At 51.4% G+C, this 17,543-nt stretch overlaps 1 protein-coding gene across 1 annotated transcript; it reads left to right on the plus strand.

The window, feature by feature from the left end:
- Window positions 1-2,088: 2,088 nt before the first annotated feature.
- On the plus strand, window positions 2,089-17,513 carry SPRYD3 (SPRY domain containing 3). The gene is made up of 12 exons (XM_056800622.1): window positions 2,089-2,183; window positions 2,571-2,714; window positions 4,743-4,889; window positions 5,869-5,944; window positions 6,339-6,463; window positions 6,838-6,973; window positions 7,874-8,062; window positions 14,455-14,604; window positions 14,834-14,891; window positions 15,735-15,854; window positions 15,925-16,097; window positions 16,342-17,513. The coding sequence occupies exons 1-12, from the start codon at window positions 2,089-2,091 to the stop codon at window positions 16,474-16,476; spliced, it is 1,548 nt and encodes a 515-aa protein (XP_056656600.1). The 3' UTR covers window positions 16,477-17,513.
- The last annotated feature ends 30 nt before the right edge of the window (window positions 17,514-17,543 follow it).

The raw sequence follows: 17,543 nt of genomic DNA on the forward strand, positions 1-17,543 counted from the left end.
ACTGTTACTTTCCATTTTAGAATCAATACTGTGTATTGGTTCCAAGCAGAAGAGAAGTAAGGGCTAGGCAATGAGCTTAAGTGACTTGCCCAGGGTCACACAGCTAGGAAATTGAACATAGGACTTCCCTTTTCTGGGCTTGGCTCTCCATCCACTGAGACATCCAGCTGCCCCAGCATAAAAATCTTTTAACACACCCCAAGCACATTCCTGACATGAAAAATCTACTTTTAAAGTAGTTTTATTGATGCCCATTATTTTTATAACTTAAAGTCTTAGATATTCTACCATTATTTCCCTCTACTGCCCTTTAATTGAATCCTCTTTTTTTTTTAATAAAGAAAAACAGTTAAGTGAATTTCCTGCATCTGAAAAGTGTCTGCAACATTCTGTTCCTACTCTCTACTGACAAGAGGGAAATATATTCTCCAGAATCAATATTAGGAAAAACTATCTTTAAAAAATACTAGTAGTCTCCCAATGATTGCTATGAATCATGGACCACTGTCACTGAAGAATTAAAAATACTAATGACCAAAAGGATCATTAGTCACTGAAGCTCTTGAGCTACGCTGTGTAGGGTTACCTGAGATGAACAGGTCATAGTAGATAGCTCTGATGAAGGGTGATTCCCTGCAGTAGGACATGGCAAACCTCTCCAGTATCTTTGACAAGAAAACCTTATGACCAATGTGAAGAGATTTTGAGAGAGAATGAAAGATAGAAGGGCCTGGCTTGCTATGGTCATGAGAAGCCAGACACCACGGAAGGACCACAAAGAGAATATTTAGTCGATGGAAAAAGGTAGCATTGATTTATTTTCTCTTTCTCATTCTACAATTCTTTGAGGACCAAAAGGAATAGTAGAATGTAGAAGGGTAAGGGAGTGGGATATGGGGATATGTAGAGAATAAAAGAAATTTAATGCTAAAAAGGTCCTTAGAGTGATGTACCTTAAGGAATCATGATGACAAATGCCATCTGCTTCTGAAGAAAGAACTGATGGAGGTTGAAAGTAGACTGAGACATACTATATTTCACTTTATTTCTTCATTTTAATTTTGTTTCTTTGAGTTCTCTTACACAAAATGACTAATATGGAACACTACTTTTTAAAACCCTTACCTTCTGTCTTAGAATCTGTATTGTGTATTTGTTCCAAGGCAGAAATCCAGCAAGGGTTAGGAAATGGGGGTTAAATGACTAGTCCAGGGTCACATAGCTAGAAAGTGTCTGACACTGAATTTGAACCCAGGACCTCCCGTCTCTGGGCCTAGCTCTCAATCCTCTGGGCCACTTAGCTGCCCTTGCTATTTTATGCTATTGCACATGTAAAATCTATATCAGATTGTTTGCCATCATAGGGTGAAGATTTGAGTTTAACTTAAAAAAAAAGGATAAAAAAATATTTCATGTAATTGAGGAGAAAAAAAAGGAGCAATATAAAATGCTGGGCCTGGAGACAGGAGGGACCTGAGTTCAGATCTTGATATCAAATGAGATAATTGTAAAGCGTTTGGCCAATCACTTAACCTCTCCGGGCCTTAAATATCCCCTCTATAAAGTGCAGATAATGATCCAAACAGAATCTATTTTCAGAATTGGTCTTGGAAGACCACAGGAAATAATACAGAGGTTATAAAACAGAGAAATAAAACAATATATCTATAATTAAACTAAAGCTTAAAACTACACTACGACTTTTGGGACACTCTCTATATGTACAGGATGATGATAAACAATAGTGTTGTCCCACTCTTCATGACCCCATTTGGGATTTTCTTGCGGCTCATTTTACAGATGACCACACTGAGGCCAACAAGGTTGAGTTACTTGCCTAGGGTCCCCACCCCCTACCCCCGCCGCCGCTAAGTGACTCTTGGTGACCCCATTTAGGGTTTTCTTGACAGAGTTCGTGGAGGGGGTTTCCATGTCCTTCTCCAGGTCATTTTAAGAGGAGGGCATTGAGGCCAGCAAGGTTAAGCGACTTGCCCAGGGTCCCTCAGCTAGGAGGTGTGGCTTGGCTAGGTTCTCTCATTGGAGCCTGTGGGCAGCCCTGGAAGGGCACAGATGGGGGGCTGTCACCCGATGGAGCTCCTAGAGCAGCGGACTCTTTCCCCGGGCCGATCTGCACCTTCTCCCGAGACCTTCCCGAGTTCCGGGCTGCTCATCACTCGGGATGGGTCACGCGCATACTTAACGATACGGTTATTAATGAAATGATAGTGACTATGACCACATGGCTCAGCTCCTCTCTCGGGAGCGCGCCGAGAGGAGGTGCCTCGTTCCCAGCCGCAGCACCAGGCTAGACCCCAGGGCAGGACGCCAGGGCTAGGCTTCGGTCTACACTGGCGACGGCTGACCGCGTGCCACGGAGGAGAATGGCGGAGTGCACGGGAAGGCGCTCGGTAAAGTGCTTTAGGAACGCCGGGCAGAAGAGGTCCGGCCGTCCCGACCCTAGAGCGCAGGTACCACCCCTACCACCTCCCTCCCGCAGTCTCTCTCGAGCTGGCCCGGTAAATCGGGCTGTGACATCACCTCACTCCGGCCGGCCCGCCCCGCATCACGTGACAAAGCCCCAGCTACTCTCAACTTCGCCGAGACTTCTCGCACTCAGGTTCCAGACCCCGCCTCCTCTTCCCGCCCCTCGCATTCCAACTCCGGGATTGGTCGCTTTTAGCGCCTGTCAGCGCGGCCTCGCGGATTGGCCTTAGGTGAGTGGACAGGGGGGCGGAGCTGGTGCGGGCCCGGGAGGAAGGGCGGGGTACCCGGATGTCGGCGGTGGCTACCTGTGTCCCGGCAGTGGCGAGGGTCTGGCAGGCCCATGGAGGAGGAGGACAGGGCTGTTGGGGTAGGCGGGGACCAGGGGGCGGGCTGCCCGTGGGATGGCTGGGCGGGCCCACTCGGCACCCCCCGGCCCTGGAGAGGTCTTCGCCTCTTGGGCCAAAAAGAAGCCGGTAGCAGCCCTGGGGCCCCTGCGGATTGAGGAAGGGAGTCGGGCGGCTGCCAGGCCCCGGGGCTGTGCCTGTGGGGGTCACTGGGATCACGGGCTATATGTGCGGGGTGGGGGTGGGGTGAAAGTGCTGAGGAGCCTGGGGTGGGGGTGGAGTGTGCAGGGGGGGGGGGGCGTAGTGTGTGAGGAGCCTCCATCTGTACGGATTAAGATGCTGAAGTCCTGGGTGCCCAGATGTGGAGGTCGGAATGCTGAAGTCCTGGGGGTCCAGATGTGGGGAGCTTCCATCCGTAGATGGAAGAGCCCCGAAGTGTTAGGGGCCTAGATGTGGAGGAGCCTCCATTGGTAGGGATTAAGATGCTGAAGTCCTGGGCACCCAGATGTCCGGGTCAGAATGTTGAAGTCCTGTTGGGCCAGATATGAAGAGCCTCCATCTGTTGGGGTTGGGGTGCTGATGTCCTGGGGGCCCAGATGTGGGGAGCCTCCCATCTTCTGGGGACCAGGGTGCTAAAGTCCTGGGGACCCAGATGTGGGGAAGCCTCCATTTGTAGGGGTTGGGATGCTGATGTCCTGGGGGGCCTATATGTGGAGGAGCCTTCATCTGTAGAGGTTGGGACATTAAAATCTTGGGGGCCCAGATGTGGGGGAGTGGACCTCTAGTCCCAGGTGTTTGGATTCTGAAGTCCTGAGGCCCAGATATAAAGGGAATGGGGGAGTCAGGGATCCTGTCTCTAGGACTGAAGTCCAGTGTATGACAGAGATGAAGGAATGGGGGGGGGGGTTAGGTATCCTTGTTCTCGTGGGCCAGTGTGCTTTGGACCTTTAGGGATAGGGGTTACCAGATGGGGAGGAGGAGATAAGTCCTGAAAATTGAGACTGATCTTGTCAGGACCAAGGTGTTGGGACTTTGAAGTCTTGGATATCCAGATATAGGGGAATGGGTAAGTCAAAGATCTTTGTTCTTTAGAGCTGAGGCAACAGCACTTTTAGGTCCCAGATGACCAGAATAGGAGCATGATCATTTTCCAAGGCCAGAGTATCTGGTCTCTTGAGATCTTTGTTGAGGAGTAGGGTATGGATACCCTATTTTTTTATATAAATGGGATACCCCATTTATTAGGGCCAAGATATCTCAGCCATTGAGTCCTGGCTATCTAAATATTGGGCAAGTAGGTGAGTCATTCTTCAGGGCCAAAGGGTCTGAACTATGAAGGCCTTGGTGTTCTTCTCCTGAGGGCATAGGAAAGCATAGGACCCTCATTCTTTCAGGGCAGGATATTTAGGCCACGATGTCTTGGGTACCCAAATCCTAGGAGAATGGGCAGCCTACTGTTCATTTTTTTGTGGATACAGTCACTGTTAGATCTTAAGTGTCCTGTTCCTGAGTACTGGTCAAACTTGTGATGAGGTGCCTTGGAGACGAAGCTTTAGGGATAGCCTGGTATGTGCAGACCTTTGACTAGATGGTACCAGAAACTGAGTTAGTGTAGGATCCTAGAATTTAGAACATTGAGGTCACCCAGCTAGTCTGTTCCTTCATTTTACAGATGAAGGTGTTAGGGGGTTCTGTGCTTAGCACTGACCACAGGAGGAGCAAAGTGGCTTCTCTTCTCTCTCCCCTGTCTGCTAGATAATGGGTTCATAGGGTTTGCTGTTAGCAAGGGGTGGGTGTCATGGGACCAGAGAACCACTGTCTCTTCAAGGTGTGGGATCATGGGCCTGAAACCTTCCTGGCTGCCAGCTTGTGCCACCTCCCTGATCTCCCTTCATTCTTTGTTGCCCATAGCAGGCTGGCTCACGTGAACAAGATGGATGACCTCAACCTGCACTACCGGTTCTTGAACTGGCGGCGACGAATAAGAGAGATCCGAGAGGTTCGGGCCGTCCGATACCAGGAGAGATTCAAGCACATTTTGGTAGAGGGAGACACATTGAGGTGGGTGTGAACAAGGGCTCCCATGTGTCCTTCTTGCCTGAGTTTTGGGAATGGAATTGGGTTAGGGAATGTTGGCTTTCATTCTTGTAGGTGGGACTCCAGCATATTCTGCCCTTCCCTAAGACTTTGCCTCTCTTGGGTTTCAAGGTTTCTCTAGAGTCTGGCTCCCTGCCTGACCTCAGAGGATGGGAAAGATCAGTCCAGAATCAGGGTGCTTCCTGTACCAAAAAGGGGACTTAAGTTTTCTTGTCACCAGGATATCTTTTCCCTCTTTATCTCTTGAGTCTACTTCTGCCAGTGTCTCAGGGGCCAGGCTGGAGAGGTTGTAACACTTTAGAGGCAAAGGGTTTCCCGATTTGGGCAATTCTGTGTGTATCCAGAAGTCGTTGTTGGGCAAGACTCAGATATTCCACCCCCTTCCCATGTTGTTCCTTTGCTCCCTGCTCTTGTGTGTTTGTCTGTGCTTTCTCTCTCTGTCCCGTCTGTGTCCCTTTTTCCAGTCCTAAATTGTTGCTGAAGGGGGAAGGAGATAGAGTTATTTAGCTTGGAGGAGAGGGCCCTGAATCTTCAGATCAATGAAGGTTTGGTCCAGAGACTAGAGATAGAAGCCAGCCATTCTCCAGACCCACTGAGGAGAGAGCCAGAGGAGAAGGGCTGAAGCTACAACATGAGGGATTGAGGTTAGCCAGGGTTGTGAGATCCCAAATAGGCAACTGAGGGAGGCTTCATGTTGTGTTTCCTGGCGACCCTGGAGAAGCCAGACCTCCTCTGATCTGGTCTGGATTAGATCCTGAATGGAAGAAAGGGGAAGGGTGGGATGACCTCGAGAATATCCTATAGTTCATGTTGTGCTGACGTTTCAGGACTTGCCCCTTTCTCTGTGCTGGTCAGGGATAGAGGTGCTGAACTCTCCTTCCCCAAGAGCTGGGTCCTGGAACTAATGGCTGTCCTCTTATCCCCTGCCCCCCCCCCCCCACAGTTACCATGGCAACTCTGGAGAAGTTGGCTGCTATGTGGCTCCCAGGCCTCTGACCAAGGACAGCAATTACTTTGAGGTGATGGAGATATGGGTAGGGGTGGGTGGGCTTCAGTGGGCTTCTTTGACCAAATTCTAGGACTGGTGCTATTAGGCTGTTGTTTCAGGTTATAGTCTGTTGGGATCCCTGAATCTGGGGTTCTAGACACTTGCCTTTTTTCTGTCTTTTGACCCTCTCAGCCAAGCATATTGGATCTTGATCTCCCTCTCTCTACATCTTTCCACTGTCTCCAGGCTTCCTTGCACCTTATCATGGCAGCTCCCTACCCAATCTCTTCCTTTGGCCCTCCTAGCTTTCATTTCTCCTTAGCTAAGCTCCTATTGAGCTCCTAATGCTTTTATTCACCTCACATTTAGTTCTTCTAACTTCTGGCACCCTTGGCACCTGCTGATTAGATTCCTATCCCCCTCAGGTGTCGATCGTGGACAGCGGAGTGCGGGGCACCATTGCTGTGGGGCTGGTCCCTCAGTACTACAGCCTCGACCACCAACCTGGCTGGCTCCCTGACTCAGTTGCCTACCATGCAGATGATGGCAAGTGAGTAGCTCTCAGTTCTCTCAGCTAGGATGGGCAGTGGGGGATTTTGTGGTATGGGATGCTGACCATGGTGGTTGTGGGTGTGTTGCTACCATCCCTAGAATGTGATAGGATGAGACTTCCTCTCCCTTGGATACTGGGAAGGATCACTCAAAAGTGGACAGAGGAGAAAGGATTTCTTACCACTGGGAACTTCCAATGTGAAGAGAAAGACAGGATAGTAAGATGAACAGGGAAACTGGTAGCAGCTGGCCTGAGCAATGATGGGGCATGGGGAGAAGTTAGAATGAATGACCTTAGGACCAGTCTGGGAAGGGCCCCTTGCTCCATGACTCAGCTCTTGACTTTCTGTTTATTTATCCATCTGTCTGTAGGTTGTATAGTGGTCGAGCCAAGGGCCGCCAGTTTGGGACAAAATGTAGCTCTGGGGACCGGATTGGCTGTGGCATTGAGCCAGTGTCCTTTGATGTGCAGACAGCTCAGATCTTCTTTACTAAGAATGGGAAGCGGGTGAGTAGAGGTCACTGCCCCCCAGGGCTTTTAGGCTCCCCAAGTGTTGTGGGACAGAAGGTGGAGTCAAGGGTCGGCCCTTGCCAGTGACCCAGAGAACAGCTTTGATGCCCTCTAGCCTGCAGCTTCGACAGTATTGCATCTATATTCTGTCCTGAGCTTTTCGATGAATCAGGCTGGAGGAGGAGCCATGGACCTGGTCAGCAAAGAGCTTCCAGTGGGCCGAGGCCCAGAGAGAGAGGACCAGAATGGCACCCGGGGCACTGGCCAGAGAAATCCTGTTTGGGGGTGGTGGGAAGAGAGGCCCCTGACCTCCCTGAGCTTCGACAGGATTTCCCAGAAGAGGAATGGAGCAGAGGCCACACGTGTTCCCTGAGACCATGTGCCCTTCTTGCACTTTTAGACTTGAAACCCCTTGGTGGCTCAGGCCTTCCTTTCTGTACATTTTGTCTCCTTTACCCTCTTCAGAAGAAGGCTATGGGGGAGGGAATGAAGATGGATGGATCGAGCTCTCAGTCTAGAGATTTCTTTCCTGGAATCTTCCAACCCAGGACTTTTCCCACTGCATGCTTAGTTTACAGATGGTGTCCTTGTCCTGAACTTTGGACAATATGCTCAGCCTTTCCAGGCCTTGGGCACCATATCTGTAGAATGCAGGTGATGCCATTCTGACCCATCTTATGTGGTATCGAGGGCATGGCCTTGAGTGGCAGCTCTGACTGCTTCCTGTGGCCCCCTCTGAGCCTCAGTTTCCTCATTAGTAATCTGCACTAGTTGCCTCCTAGGGTATTGGGGGGGAAAGCATTTGTAAAGCTCTAAGCACTATTGAAGTCTGGCGCCAGGGGCAAGGCAGGCCGCCCCTCTTCTTACACCTTGCGGGCCCCATCTTGTCTCTTGCAGGTGGGCTCTACCATTATGCCTGTGTCCCCGGATGGGCTGTTCCCTGCAGTGGGCATGCACTCCCTGGGTGAGGAGGTGCGGCTGCACCTGAATGCTGAGCTGGGCAGTGAGGAAGATGACAGCGTGATGATGGTAGACAGCTATGAGGATGAGTGGGGACGGTTGCATGATGTCAAAGTATGTGGGACGGTGAGTAGAGGCCCGCTTCTGGGATAGGGCACAGAGCGGTGGAATTGGGAAGATGGCAAGGCTGGAGGCTGGTGTAGCTTGGTTGTCCAGTTGTGTCTGATATCCCTCCTTGTGAAGCCCTTGGAGGTCAGGTGGATGTGAAGGAGGGATCAAGGACCTCTGCTCAGGATAGTGGCAGAAGAACTTAGGATCTTTGGAGAAGAGGATCCCTGGCCCTCAGGGTGCTGACCTAAGCTGAATTCCCTGCCTCCTTCCTAATACATACGCAGGGTGATGGCAGGAACTTGATTTAGTTCTTTGGCTCCAGAAATCAGCACCATTTCTTTATGTATGTCTTCCTTAGTGCCTTTAGCATCAGGTTACCCAAGGTCCCCATATCCTGTCTGTGCTTAGAGAAGCATTTTTGGTGTGATGGGTAGGAAGCTTATTTGGAGGCAGAATCTCTGGACCCCATTTTTTAAAATTCTTTAACACTGCTGCTTTGCACTCTCCTTACTCAGTGCTGTGAGACCATTCTGACCCCCATTCCTCTAGACACAAAAGGACAGTGCTTGGTTTCTGTATCATCCTTCTTCCTGTAGGCAGAGACAGAATTAGTTTGGCTTCTCTCTGAAGTGTGTATACACACACATACTCTCTCTTCCTCTCTTTCTCTGTCTCTTTCTGTTTCTGTCTCTCAGGTGAGTGGAAGTGACCTTCCTCATCAGGATCCCTGTCAGCAACCACAGTGTTCTCAGGACAGTATTTGGTGATGGCACACACAGTAGAAGTGAGATCCTTGCAAAGTGCATATTTAGGCGAGTTGGACTTAGGAAAGGTGGGGATCCCCTTGCCCATCCAGTGTAGGGGTTTGAAGATCAGAAGTCCTCTGCTGCCTTCTGAGATACCCTCCCCTTTGGGACCCTCATGTTCATCTCTTCCTGCTCCCACCATCATTTTGACCACGTCTTCGGAGCTGAGCTTGGGACAAAGCCAGGGAGGTGTCCCAGTTTTCAAGTTTGCATCTCTGACTTTTCCTTGGCATCCTCTTGCTGCCCTCTCCTGCCTGGACCTGCCCCTGCTCCCTCTCAAAGCACCCCAGCTCCTTCCAACCAATCCTTCTCATTGGTGGAGGATCCTGTCCACAGTTATAAATAACCTTCCCTCTTTCCTACCTCCACAGCCTCTCTCCCTTCCCCCCAGCTCTCCCCAGCAGTCCTGCAGGTCCAAAAACACTTTCCTTCTGGTGTGGGCTGTTGAGCTTGGCTCTTCTCAGCCATTCCCACCCTTCTTTGGGAGCAGCAGTGCAGCAGTCCCATTCTGGAGTCATTTTTTCTCTTCAGCCCACACTAATGCCTGAAATTTTGCTACCCTTTTTATTTTATCCCTGATCCCCAATACAGTCATTCTCTTTCCTTTTAACTTCTACCACAGTCTTACTGACTATAAAGGGTTATTCATCTGTAAGGGCCTGGGAGAAGTCATCCTGGCCATGTTCTTGCCTCTCCTATTTTTAAGTCCTGTCTTACAGCTTCCTATCTTGGTAAGGCCTTACTGTTTATCAGCTCTAGACATACTCTTTGTGACCTCATTGCCTCTTGCTCTTGATAGAGACTTAGAACAACCAGCATCTTTCCTCTTGCAAGTGTCCTTGTAGATGAGACCTGGGGACCCCAAGGGCTTCAGGGAGAGAGCTCAGGACAGCCTTGTTTGAAAAATATTTTCATAATTAAATTGAACGTAATGTTTTCCTTTGTAATCCTATGTATTTTATGCCTTTAAAAATGTGATTCTGAGAAGGGGTCCATTGGTTTTGCCAGATCAGGGGAGAGAGAACCCTGCAATTAGCATTGTAGGCTAGAATCCTTGGAGTCTTGAAGAGCAAGTGAGTGGCAGAGCTAGAATGAGCATTCTGGCCCCTGAATCTCCTGTCAGCATGGTGACTTGTGTCTTTGGCCCCACATAGGCAGGCATTGATGACATGCCTCTTGTGTAGAGAACACTGCTAGACTGTAGCTAGAGCTTAGGATTCTACTCAGCCTCTTCTTTGTCTTCCTAATAAGATAAAGCCTGAGTCTCTAAGCTTAGCTCACCTTTCTCCCAGCTTCCTCTCTTTTTTAGCTTTTTTTATCAGTGGAGTTCACCTGAGAGCCTGTCTTCTCCTTTCCCTTCAGCTCATTTTTTGGGCTCCTCTCAAGAAAATCTGAAACATTCTTTCCTTTTCTTCCCCTGCCCAGTGTTCTTTTAATAATCTCCTGATTGATAGCGGCCCACTTTGCTTCCAGTTCTCTGTTCCCAAATGAGTGCTGCTCTGGATATCATGGCATAGTGATCATTTCTTTAAATCTTTGACTTTCTTGGAAAAGTAGTGAGCCTGCAAGTCAGAGGGAATGGATGGACAATTTAGTCATTTTCTTTGCCTAATTCTAAATTGCTCTCTGCAGCATTTCCATTAACAAACCCTTCCACACAAACCTTCCAGTGTTGAGCATTTACATTTTACCAAAGTGTGATGAAAGCTGAAACCTCAGAGTTCTTTTTTTTTTAATTTTGTATATCTTAAAATTTTATTTAATTAATTAAATTAGAATATTTTTCCATGATTACATGATTCATGTTCTTTCCCTCCCCTCTCTTCCTGGAGCCAACAAGCAATTTCACTGGATTTCATTGTTCAAAACCTATTTCCATATTATTACTATTTGCAAGAATGATCTTTTAAAGTCTACATCCCCAATCATATTCCCATAGAACCATGCAATCAAGCAGTTGTTTTTCTTCTGTGTTTCTGCTCCCACAGTTTTTTCTCTGGATGTGGGTAGCATCTTTCTCAGAAGTCCCTCAGAATTGTCCTGGATCATTGCATTGCTGCTAGTAGAGAAGTCCATTACATTAGATTGTGACATAATGTATCAGTCCCTATGTACAGTGTTCTCCTGGTTCTGCTCTTTTCGCTCTGCATCAGTTCATGGAGGTCATTCCAGTTCACATGGAATTCTTGTAGTTCATCATTCCTTTCAGCTCCATCGTATTCCATCCCAATCCAATACCACAATTTGTTCAGCCATTCCCCAATCGAGGGACATCCCCTCATTTTCTAATTTTTGGCCACCACAAAGAGTGCAGCGATGAATATTCTTGTACATGTCTTTTTCCTTATTATCTCTTTGGGGTACAAACCCAGCAATGCTATGGCTGGATCAAAGGACAGACAGTATTTTAAAGTCCTTTGGGCATAGTTTGGAGCTCTTTTAAATGCACTTTCCTTACTGCTTGTGATTTGGCCCATGTCTAACTTGGTGAATTCACCTTTTGGAAATTGTTTGTTGGTCCCTGTTGTCTCTTCTCTGCTTAGTCAGTGATTCTTGCTCCCTGGGGTAGGGTGCAGTTTTCCCTCCTATAAAACCATGGCCCCAAGCTCTGACTTTGCCTGAGAATTTCTATGTTAAGTGGTTGGGAAGACAGACACACCTGCCTTCTTGCTCAGAGGGCAGAGCTGGGGGATTAGACTCCCTTCATTCTTTCTTCCTGTTTGAAGCTCTTTAGTCATAGGATAGCCGCTTCCACTGTACAAAATGGAATGAGCACTACCCTCCCCCCCTCCCCCCCCGGGCTTGCAGGCTGTGAGGAGGGGCCCTCCTTGGAGATCCAGCCCAGGAAGAAACCATGTCCAAGCCTGACCTGCTCAGCAGAAAGCAAATTCATGGTGTCTTCTATCCCTTCTGTCATGGGAGATTAAGAGTCTGAGCTGGCATAGTCAAGAGGGTGGGTGCCAGGAAAGGAAAGGAAAGGAGCAGAAAAGGTGGTGATGGATTGGGGGTGGGAGGCAGGGAGGGAAATAGGGTTCAGAAGGTTCTCAGTTCTTCTGCCTATTTTCTCTGTAGCAACAGGCCCATTGCTTGTGCTTTCTGGGTCATGTGGGCCTTAGTGCTATTGAGCTTATCCATCCATCCATCTTTCTATCATCCATCCATCAGTGATGAAGGTGTTCTCTTTTGCCTTTTGCCTATAGATTGACGACATCTTGCTTTTCTAGTCCTGTGCCATACTCTAGGCTTCAGACAAATTGAATTACTCTCCCCATTGAACACATCTTTGCATTTTGTTCCGGGAATGTTGTGCCCCTCCACTTCCAACACCACCTGTTTCAACCCATCTTTTAAGGTACAAAGCAGATTCCACCTCTTCCAAGAAGCCTCCCCATACATTCCATTTGGAACCTGCATAGCTCCCTCTCTGACACACTTGCCAAAGCTTCATGCATGCATGCATATATACATCTGCATGTGGGTCTGTGTGGAGAGAGAAGACAGGAGGGAGACAAGAAGGTGCCTAGTGTGGTGCTTCCATCTTCTCTCTGTTTGCATTGGGCAGGGGGAGGGATAGAATCAAGAGACCCCTACCCTGTCCATCTGTGTCCTCATCGTGGTAAGGAAATACAGGGGATTAGAAGAGATGCCGTGGGCATTCTCCTGCTTCCCCCACCATGCCCAGATGCCTTCAGTGTTTGAGCCATCTGAACTGGTTGAAGGGGGATGGATCTTAGGGTACCTTACTTAAAGACTCATGAGAAGTTGCTGGTTTCTCTTGAGAGAGGGGAAAGTCCAAGGTCCCAGACAACGAGTTCAACACGGAAGAGATGACTGTTTAGGTTTTCTAGTACTTGGGAAGGATTTATGGGTCAGCATTTGCAGACTATTCCTCTTGCCTCTGTTATTACACTCCATATACATCTAGAGACCTTTTGATTTCCCCATTTCCTGGCTTATGGGATTTCCTTAGCTGTTCTAGTCCATAAAGTCTCATGTTCCTTGGACTGAGCTACAACAGCTGCCCTCCCCAGGGCTAGCTAGGGCAGAGGGAATTTGGGGGCGGACTTTTCTCAGGGATTAGGGTCTGGACTAGTTGCCTCTTGGCCCTGGGGCCAGGGAACGTTGTGTTTCCCACATTAGGGCCAGTTGATGGTGTGGTTAAGGGCAGCTGTGGGGTCCCCCATCCTATTTTGCAGCATTGGGAGGAAATGATAGGCTGGGGGCTACTCTTGGGAGATGAAAATAGCTACTCCTCATCCCACCCTTTCTTCTCTTTTCCTCCTTACTCCCTTTCTTGCTGGCCCCACAGAGCCCTGTCCTAAGGGCTGGATGCTGGGAAATCCAGAGGAAGGGGGCACGGAGCCTAGCCTGATGGGAAAGAAGAGGGAGAGAAACAAGTGAGAGCAGTCTGGCACAGAATATTGGTGTTGAGACAAAAAAGAAGTGAGGAAAACCAAATGAAGGAGGGGAGAGCCCAGCTGGGAAGGAAGGAGAAGCTTTGGGGTGCAGAGCAGGATTGCTGCTCTGATAGAACAAGGATGTCTGCATGGAAAAGCTGGTCGAATGGCTGCTCCTGTGAATTGGAGGTGGATGGAGAGCTCGCTGGCTGGGGCTGTTCTTAGTCCCCGTTTTCTTCTAAGGGGGTCCCTTGAGCTTCAGAAAGGGAAGGCTAAGGGGAAACTGCTTCCTTTTTCCTTTGTCTCTGCAGTTCGGAGACAGAGATGTTCTTTCATAGACAGGAGATCTTTCCCTGGCTGAGGCCATGAGAGCACAGGGAAGGTGGAAGGCTTCCCTGCCAAGGAGGTCCAGGACCAGGTGGAGGGAGAGTTAGTGGTTTTTTAGGTGGCTCTCATCAGGGTAGTTCTGGCTAATTAAAAACGGATTAAGGAATCCCAGGTAATTTTGGGAGAAGAGGATGAGTCATAGTCCTCTGTTACCATGGCAGCCTATAAGTCAACACACCCAGCGTGGGGTAAGGGTGTCCTGTCACGCCCAAGGAGTGCCACTGTGGGGCTGAGTAGCCCCAAGAACCCACAAGCACGTCCTCCCTCCTGCTTCCCTTAAGGCTTGCAGTAGAGGGCGGCTGGCATGAGGGTGGGGAAAACCTCGTTTCACAACGTGCCTTGCCTTGAATTTGAGTGGGCCTGGGCGTTCCAGGGTCCAGATCCCCTTGGCTTCTCCCTGAGCCAATCGGGTCAGCCCCAGCCCAGACAGGGTCTGCTCTTGACTTTTTCCCCAGCATCTATCTGGCACTGCCTCCCCCATCCCCTTGCCCCAAGTGCATTGCCTGGGTTCCTGTGCCCTCCCCCCCATCTAGAGCTTCTCCGAGGAGAAGCTGGCTGGCCTGGCCGGAAGGCGGCGGCATGAGCAGCAGGTTCCTGTGGCTCAGCCACTGCCCTGGGCAGCCCTGGGAGGGGGCAGGGTATGGGACTGTAGGGGGGGCCAGCAGGCCTGTGTCATCGTCATTCTGCCTGCTGCCTCTGCTCCCCTGGCTCCCTGGTGTGCCTGAGATTGCACTGTGTCCTGGGAGGAGGCTCACACTGGCAGTTTGGGCTGGGTTTTATCGTCAAGCACCCTGGCAGCGCCTGCTTCCCTCCACAGCTGCTGGAGTATGTGGGGAAGGGCAAGAGCATCATTGATGTGGGGCTGGCCCAGGCCCGCCACCCGCTCAGCACCAGAAGCCACTACTTTGAGGTGGAGATAGTCGACCCCGGGGAAAAGTGCTACATTGCCTTGGGGCTGGCGAGAAAGGTGAGGAGAGACCCCAGTGGAGAGGGGTGGCGGGGAGAGCACAGACGCTTCTGAGGCCCAGGAGCAAGGCCTTGGCGTCCACAGGGCACCCGCTCTCCCCTGGGGAAGCTTGGCTGGGGCTGACTGCCCATCGGCATTTCTCACGAGGCTCAGATGTGGGGAGGGAAGCTTGGGGAGAGCCCTGCCCCTTTCCCCGTCCCCCAGACCTCTCTTTTCCTGCCTTGGCCAGGATTATCCCAAGAATAGGCACCCTGGCTGGAGTAGAGGTTCCGTGGCGTACCATGCAGGTAACTAGAGGGCCCCTGGGCCGGGGGTTGGGGGCCTCGTCCTCCCTCCTCTGGTTGGCCTTGGTGCAGGGAAACCTTGGTTTCTATGTCCCCCCCCCCCCATGTGTCTGCCTGACTCTCCGAGCATGGGGGGTTTCCTCTCAGCCCTGGGCAGGGGGAGCTCTGGGACATTCCAGGGCTCTGAGCTGGCCTTCTCCCCACATGCTCTTACAGTCTGCCTTTTCCTCTTGGGTTTTGACTCCTTTGGGCACTTTTCTAATCTGGAATTTTCTTCTAAAATTTGCTTTAAATTTCCTTTTTTTGGTTTTACAAAACTGACAAATGCCAGCTTTTCCTTATACCAAGAGCTCCTTACTCCATTTGGCCTGTTTGATCTTGATAAATCCTCACCTCCCATTCTAGAATCCGTCCAGGGTATTGGTTCCAAAACACAAGGGCTAGGCAGGCAACGGGGCTCAAGTGACTTGAACAGGGTCACCCAACAAGTTAGTGTCTGAGGCCCGATTTGAACCCAGGACCTCCTCTCTCCATCCCCTGAGCCCCCAGATGCCCCCATATGGCCTGTTTTTAACCTTGTAGTGCCAGCGCTGCCCTGCTGGACCCCCCTTTGCTCCCTGGAGGGGCCGTGCCCTCTTTGCCTGCCCCTCTGCTGCTCATGCCAGTGCCCGGGGCCTTAGTCCTCCAGTCACTGGATGATGGGCCTGGCTGTGTCCTCACTGCTAGAACGAGGACAGTGAAGCCTGCCCGGCTGGCAGAATCCTCCCGGAGGTTTGGAGGACCCGAGAAGCCGGCCAGGCCCCGGCCTACAAGTGAGTTCTCTCCCTCCCTCCGGCCTCTACTCAGATGACGGGAAAATCTTCCACGGAAGCGGCGTGGGGGATCCTTTCGGGCCTCGATGTTACAAAGGAGACATCATGGGCTGCGGGATCATGTTTCCTCGAGACTACATTCTGGACAGCGAAGGTGAGCAGGCGACGGGAGGGGGGCTGCAGGCGCCCGGCCCAGGCTGTGCTCACCCGGCTTGCTCTTCTAGGAGACAGTGACGACAGTTGTGACACAGTGATCCTGTCTCCCACGCCTCGGGCCGTCCGCAATGTCATGTACCTGCACCAGGAGGGGGAAGAGGAGGAGGAGGAGGAGGAAGAGGAGGAGGAGGAGGAGGATGGAGAAGAGATGGAGCAAGGGCATGAGGGCAAAAAGGTGGTGGTACGTGTGGGTGGCTGTGGGTCTGAGGGGGGCCCCAGAGGGACTCAGAGATTGGGGGGGGGGGTCCTGGGCCCAGCCCCTGCACTCTTGCTGGGCTGTGGCAGAAGAAGGTCCGAGGAGGCCGGGGCAGGGATTCTCGTTTGCCAGCCCCGCACGCCCTCTTGTGGTTGCTCTTCTCTCCTGCTTGCCGGGGTGGGCACCTTGGCAGAATGCTTCAGGCACTCCTGGCTTCTTGTCCCCACAGGTGTTCTTCACCCGCAACGGCAAAATCATCGGCAAGAAAGATGCTCTCGTGCCCCCTGGAGGCTTCTTCCCCACCATTGGGATGCTGAGCAGTGGGGAGAAGGTCAAAGTGGACCTGCACCCTCTGAGCGGCTAGGGCTTCTGTGGGCACCCCTTTTTCCTCCTCCTGCCGGGACCATCTACCAGTTCGTGGCCTCTCCTTCCTGCCTTCTTCCTTCCCCTGCTCCCCTTTTCCAGGGTTCGAGGAGGCCTTCGTTCCACCTCATGCCTTGGCGGAATGCCAGGCCGAGTCCCTGCTGAGTCTGGCAGCTGCCTGGCATCTGCCTCTCTGGTCCCGGTGCCCCCTTCATCATCATTACTTAGGGCCAAAGCCCCAGTACAACAGGGATGTGCCAGCGGGCTGTGCGCACCTTGGTTTTTTGCCAATGGCTCCAAGGTGCCATCCCCACCAGACTCCTGGCTCCCTGGTCAAAGGAGGAGTCCCAGGGCCACAACTAAGCGACAATATCTTTCCTTGAGCCCGAAGCCACGGCCAGATCCCCCACGGGACACCTAGCCATCCGTGAGATGTGGCTGTGCCCCGAGGACCTCTCCGCTGAATGTCAGAGATTCCCTGCTCCGGTCTGTCCCTCCTCCAGCCCCTGCTGGCAGGGCTTGGGGTGAGCCTTTTTGCTGGTCCTGACCCATTCCTGGTGGCCAGGGACAGTCACTGTTCTTTCTTCTGAGGTCTGGGAGATGCCCGGCTCCTGTCTCTGCAGCCCCACAAAACAGCCTGGTGCCAAGAGTGTGTGGGGAAGGTGTGGCGCCCCCGCGGGTATGCCCGGGTGGCCTGCCTCGGCCCTCCCTTTCCCGGTGTTGCCCTCCCACTGTCCCCTGGAGGTGTGGGCCGTCTGCTTGCTGCTTGTTCCAGTCGCCTGGTTTGCGTCAGTGTTTGGATCCCAGCTCTCGTGCTCTCTCCCCGACCCCCTTCCCCTGGCTATGGCGGGGGACAGGAACCCCTTGCCCTGGCTGGCACAGAAGGAATGGGGCCTGGGGAGGAGAAGGGGCTGAGCTGCTGTGCTGCTGGGGGACCCTGCCCTCTGGCTCCCCCCGTCCCCTGCACTATGATGTATGAAATGAATGTACAGACCAGAGTTGTTTATACGGCCAATAAAGATGGAGTTTCCATATTTATCAGGATATCCACCAGGGCCTTGGCAGGAG

Source organism: Monodelphis domestica, chromosome 5, assembly GCF_027887165.1.
Source record: "Monodelphis domestica isolate mMonDom1 chromosome 5, mMonDom1.pri, whole genome shotgun sequence".
Classification (NCBI taxonomy): domain Eukaryota; kingdom Metazoa; phylum Chordata; class Mammalia; order Didelphimorphia; family Didelphidae; genus Monodelphis; species Monodelphis domestica.

Excerpts from the sequence above, each read along its gene's own strand:
- SPRYD3 (XM_056800622.1), top strand. The coding sequence starts at position 2,089 with ATGGAGCTCCTAGAGCAGCGGACTCTTTCCCCGGGCCGATCTGCACCT. Across the intron at positions 2,184-2,570 it reads CTGCTCATCACTCGGGATGG|ACAAAGCCCCAGCTACTCTC; the intron begins GTCACGCGCATA and ends CCGCATCACGTG. Across the intron at positions 2,715-4,742 it reads GCCTCGCGGATTGGCCTTAG|GCTGGCTCACGTGAACAAGA; the intron begins GTGAGTGGACAG and ends TGCCCATAGCAG.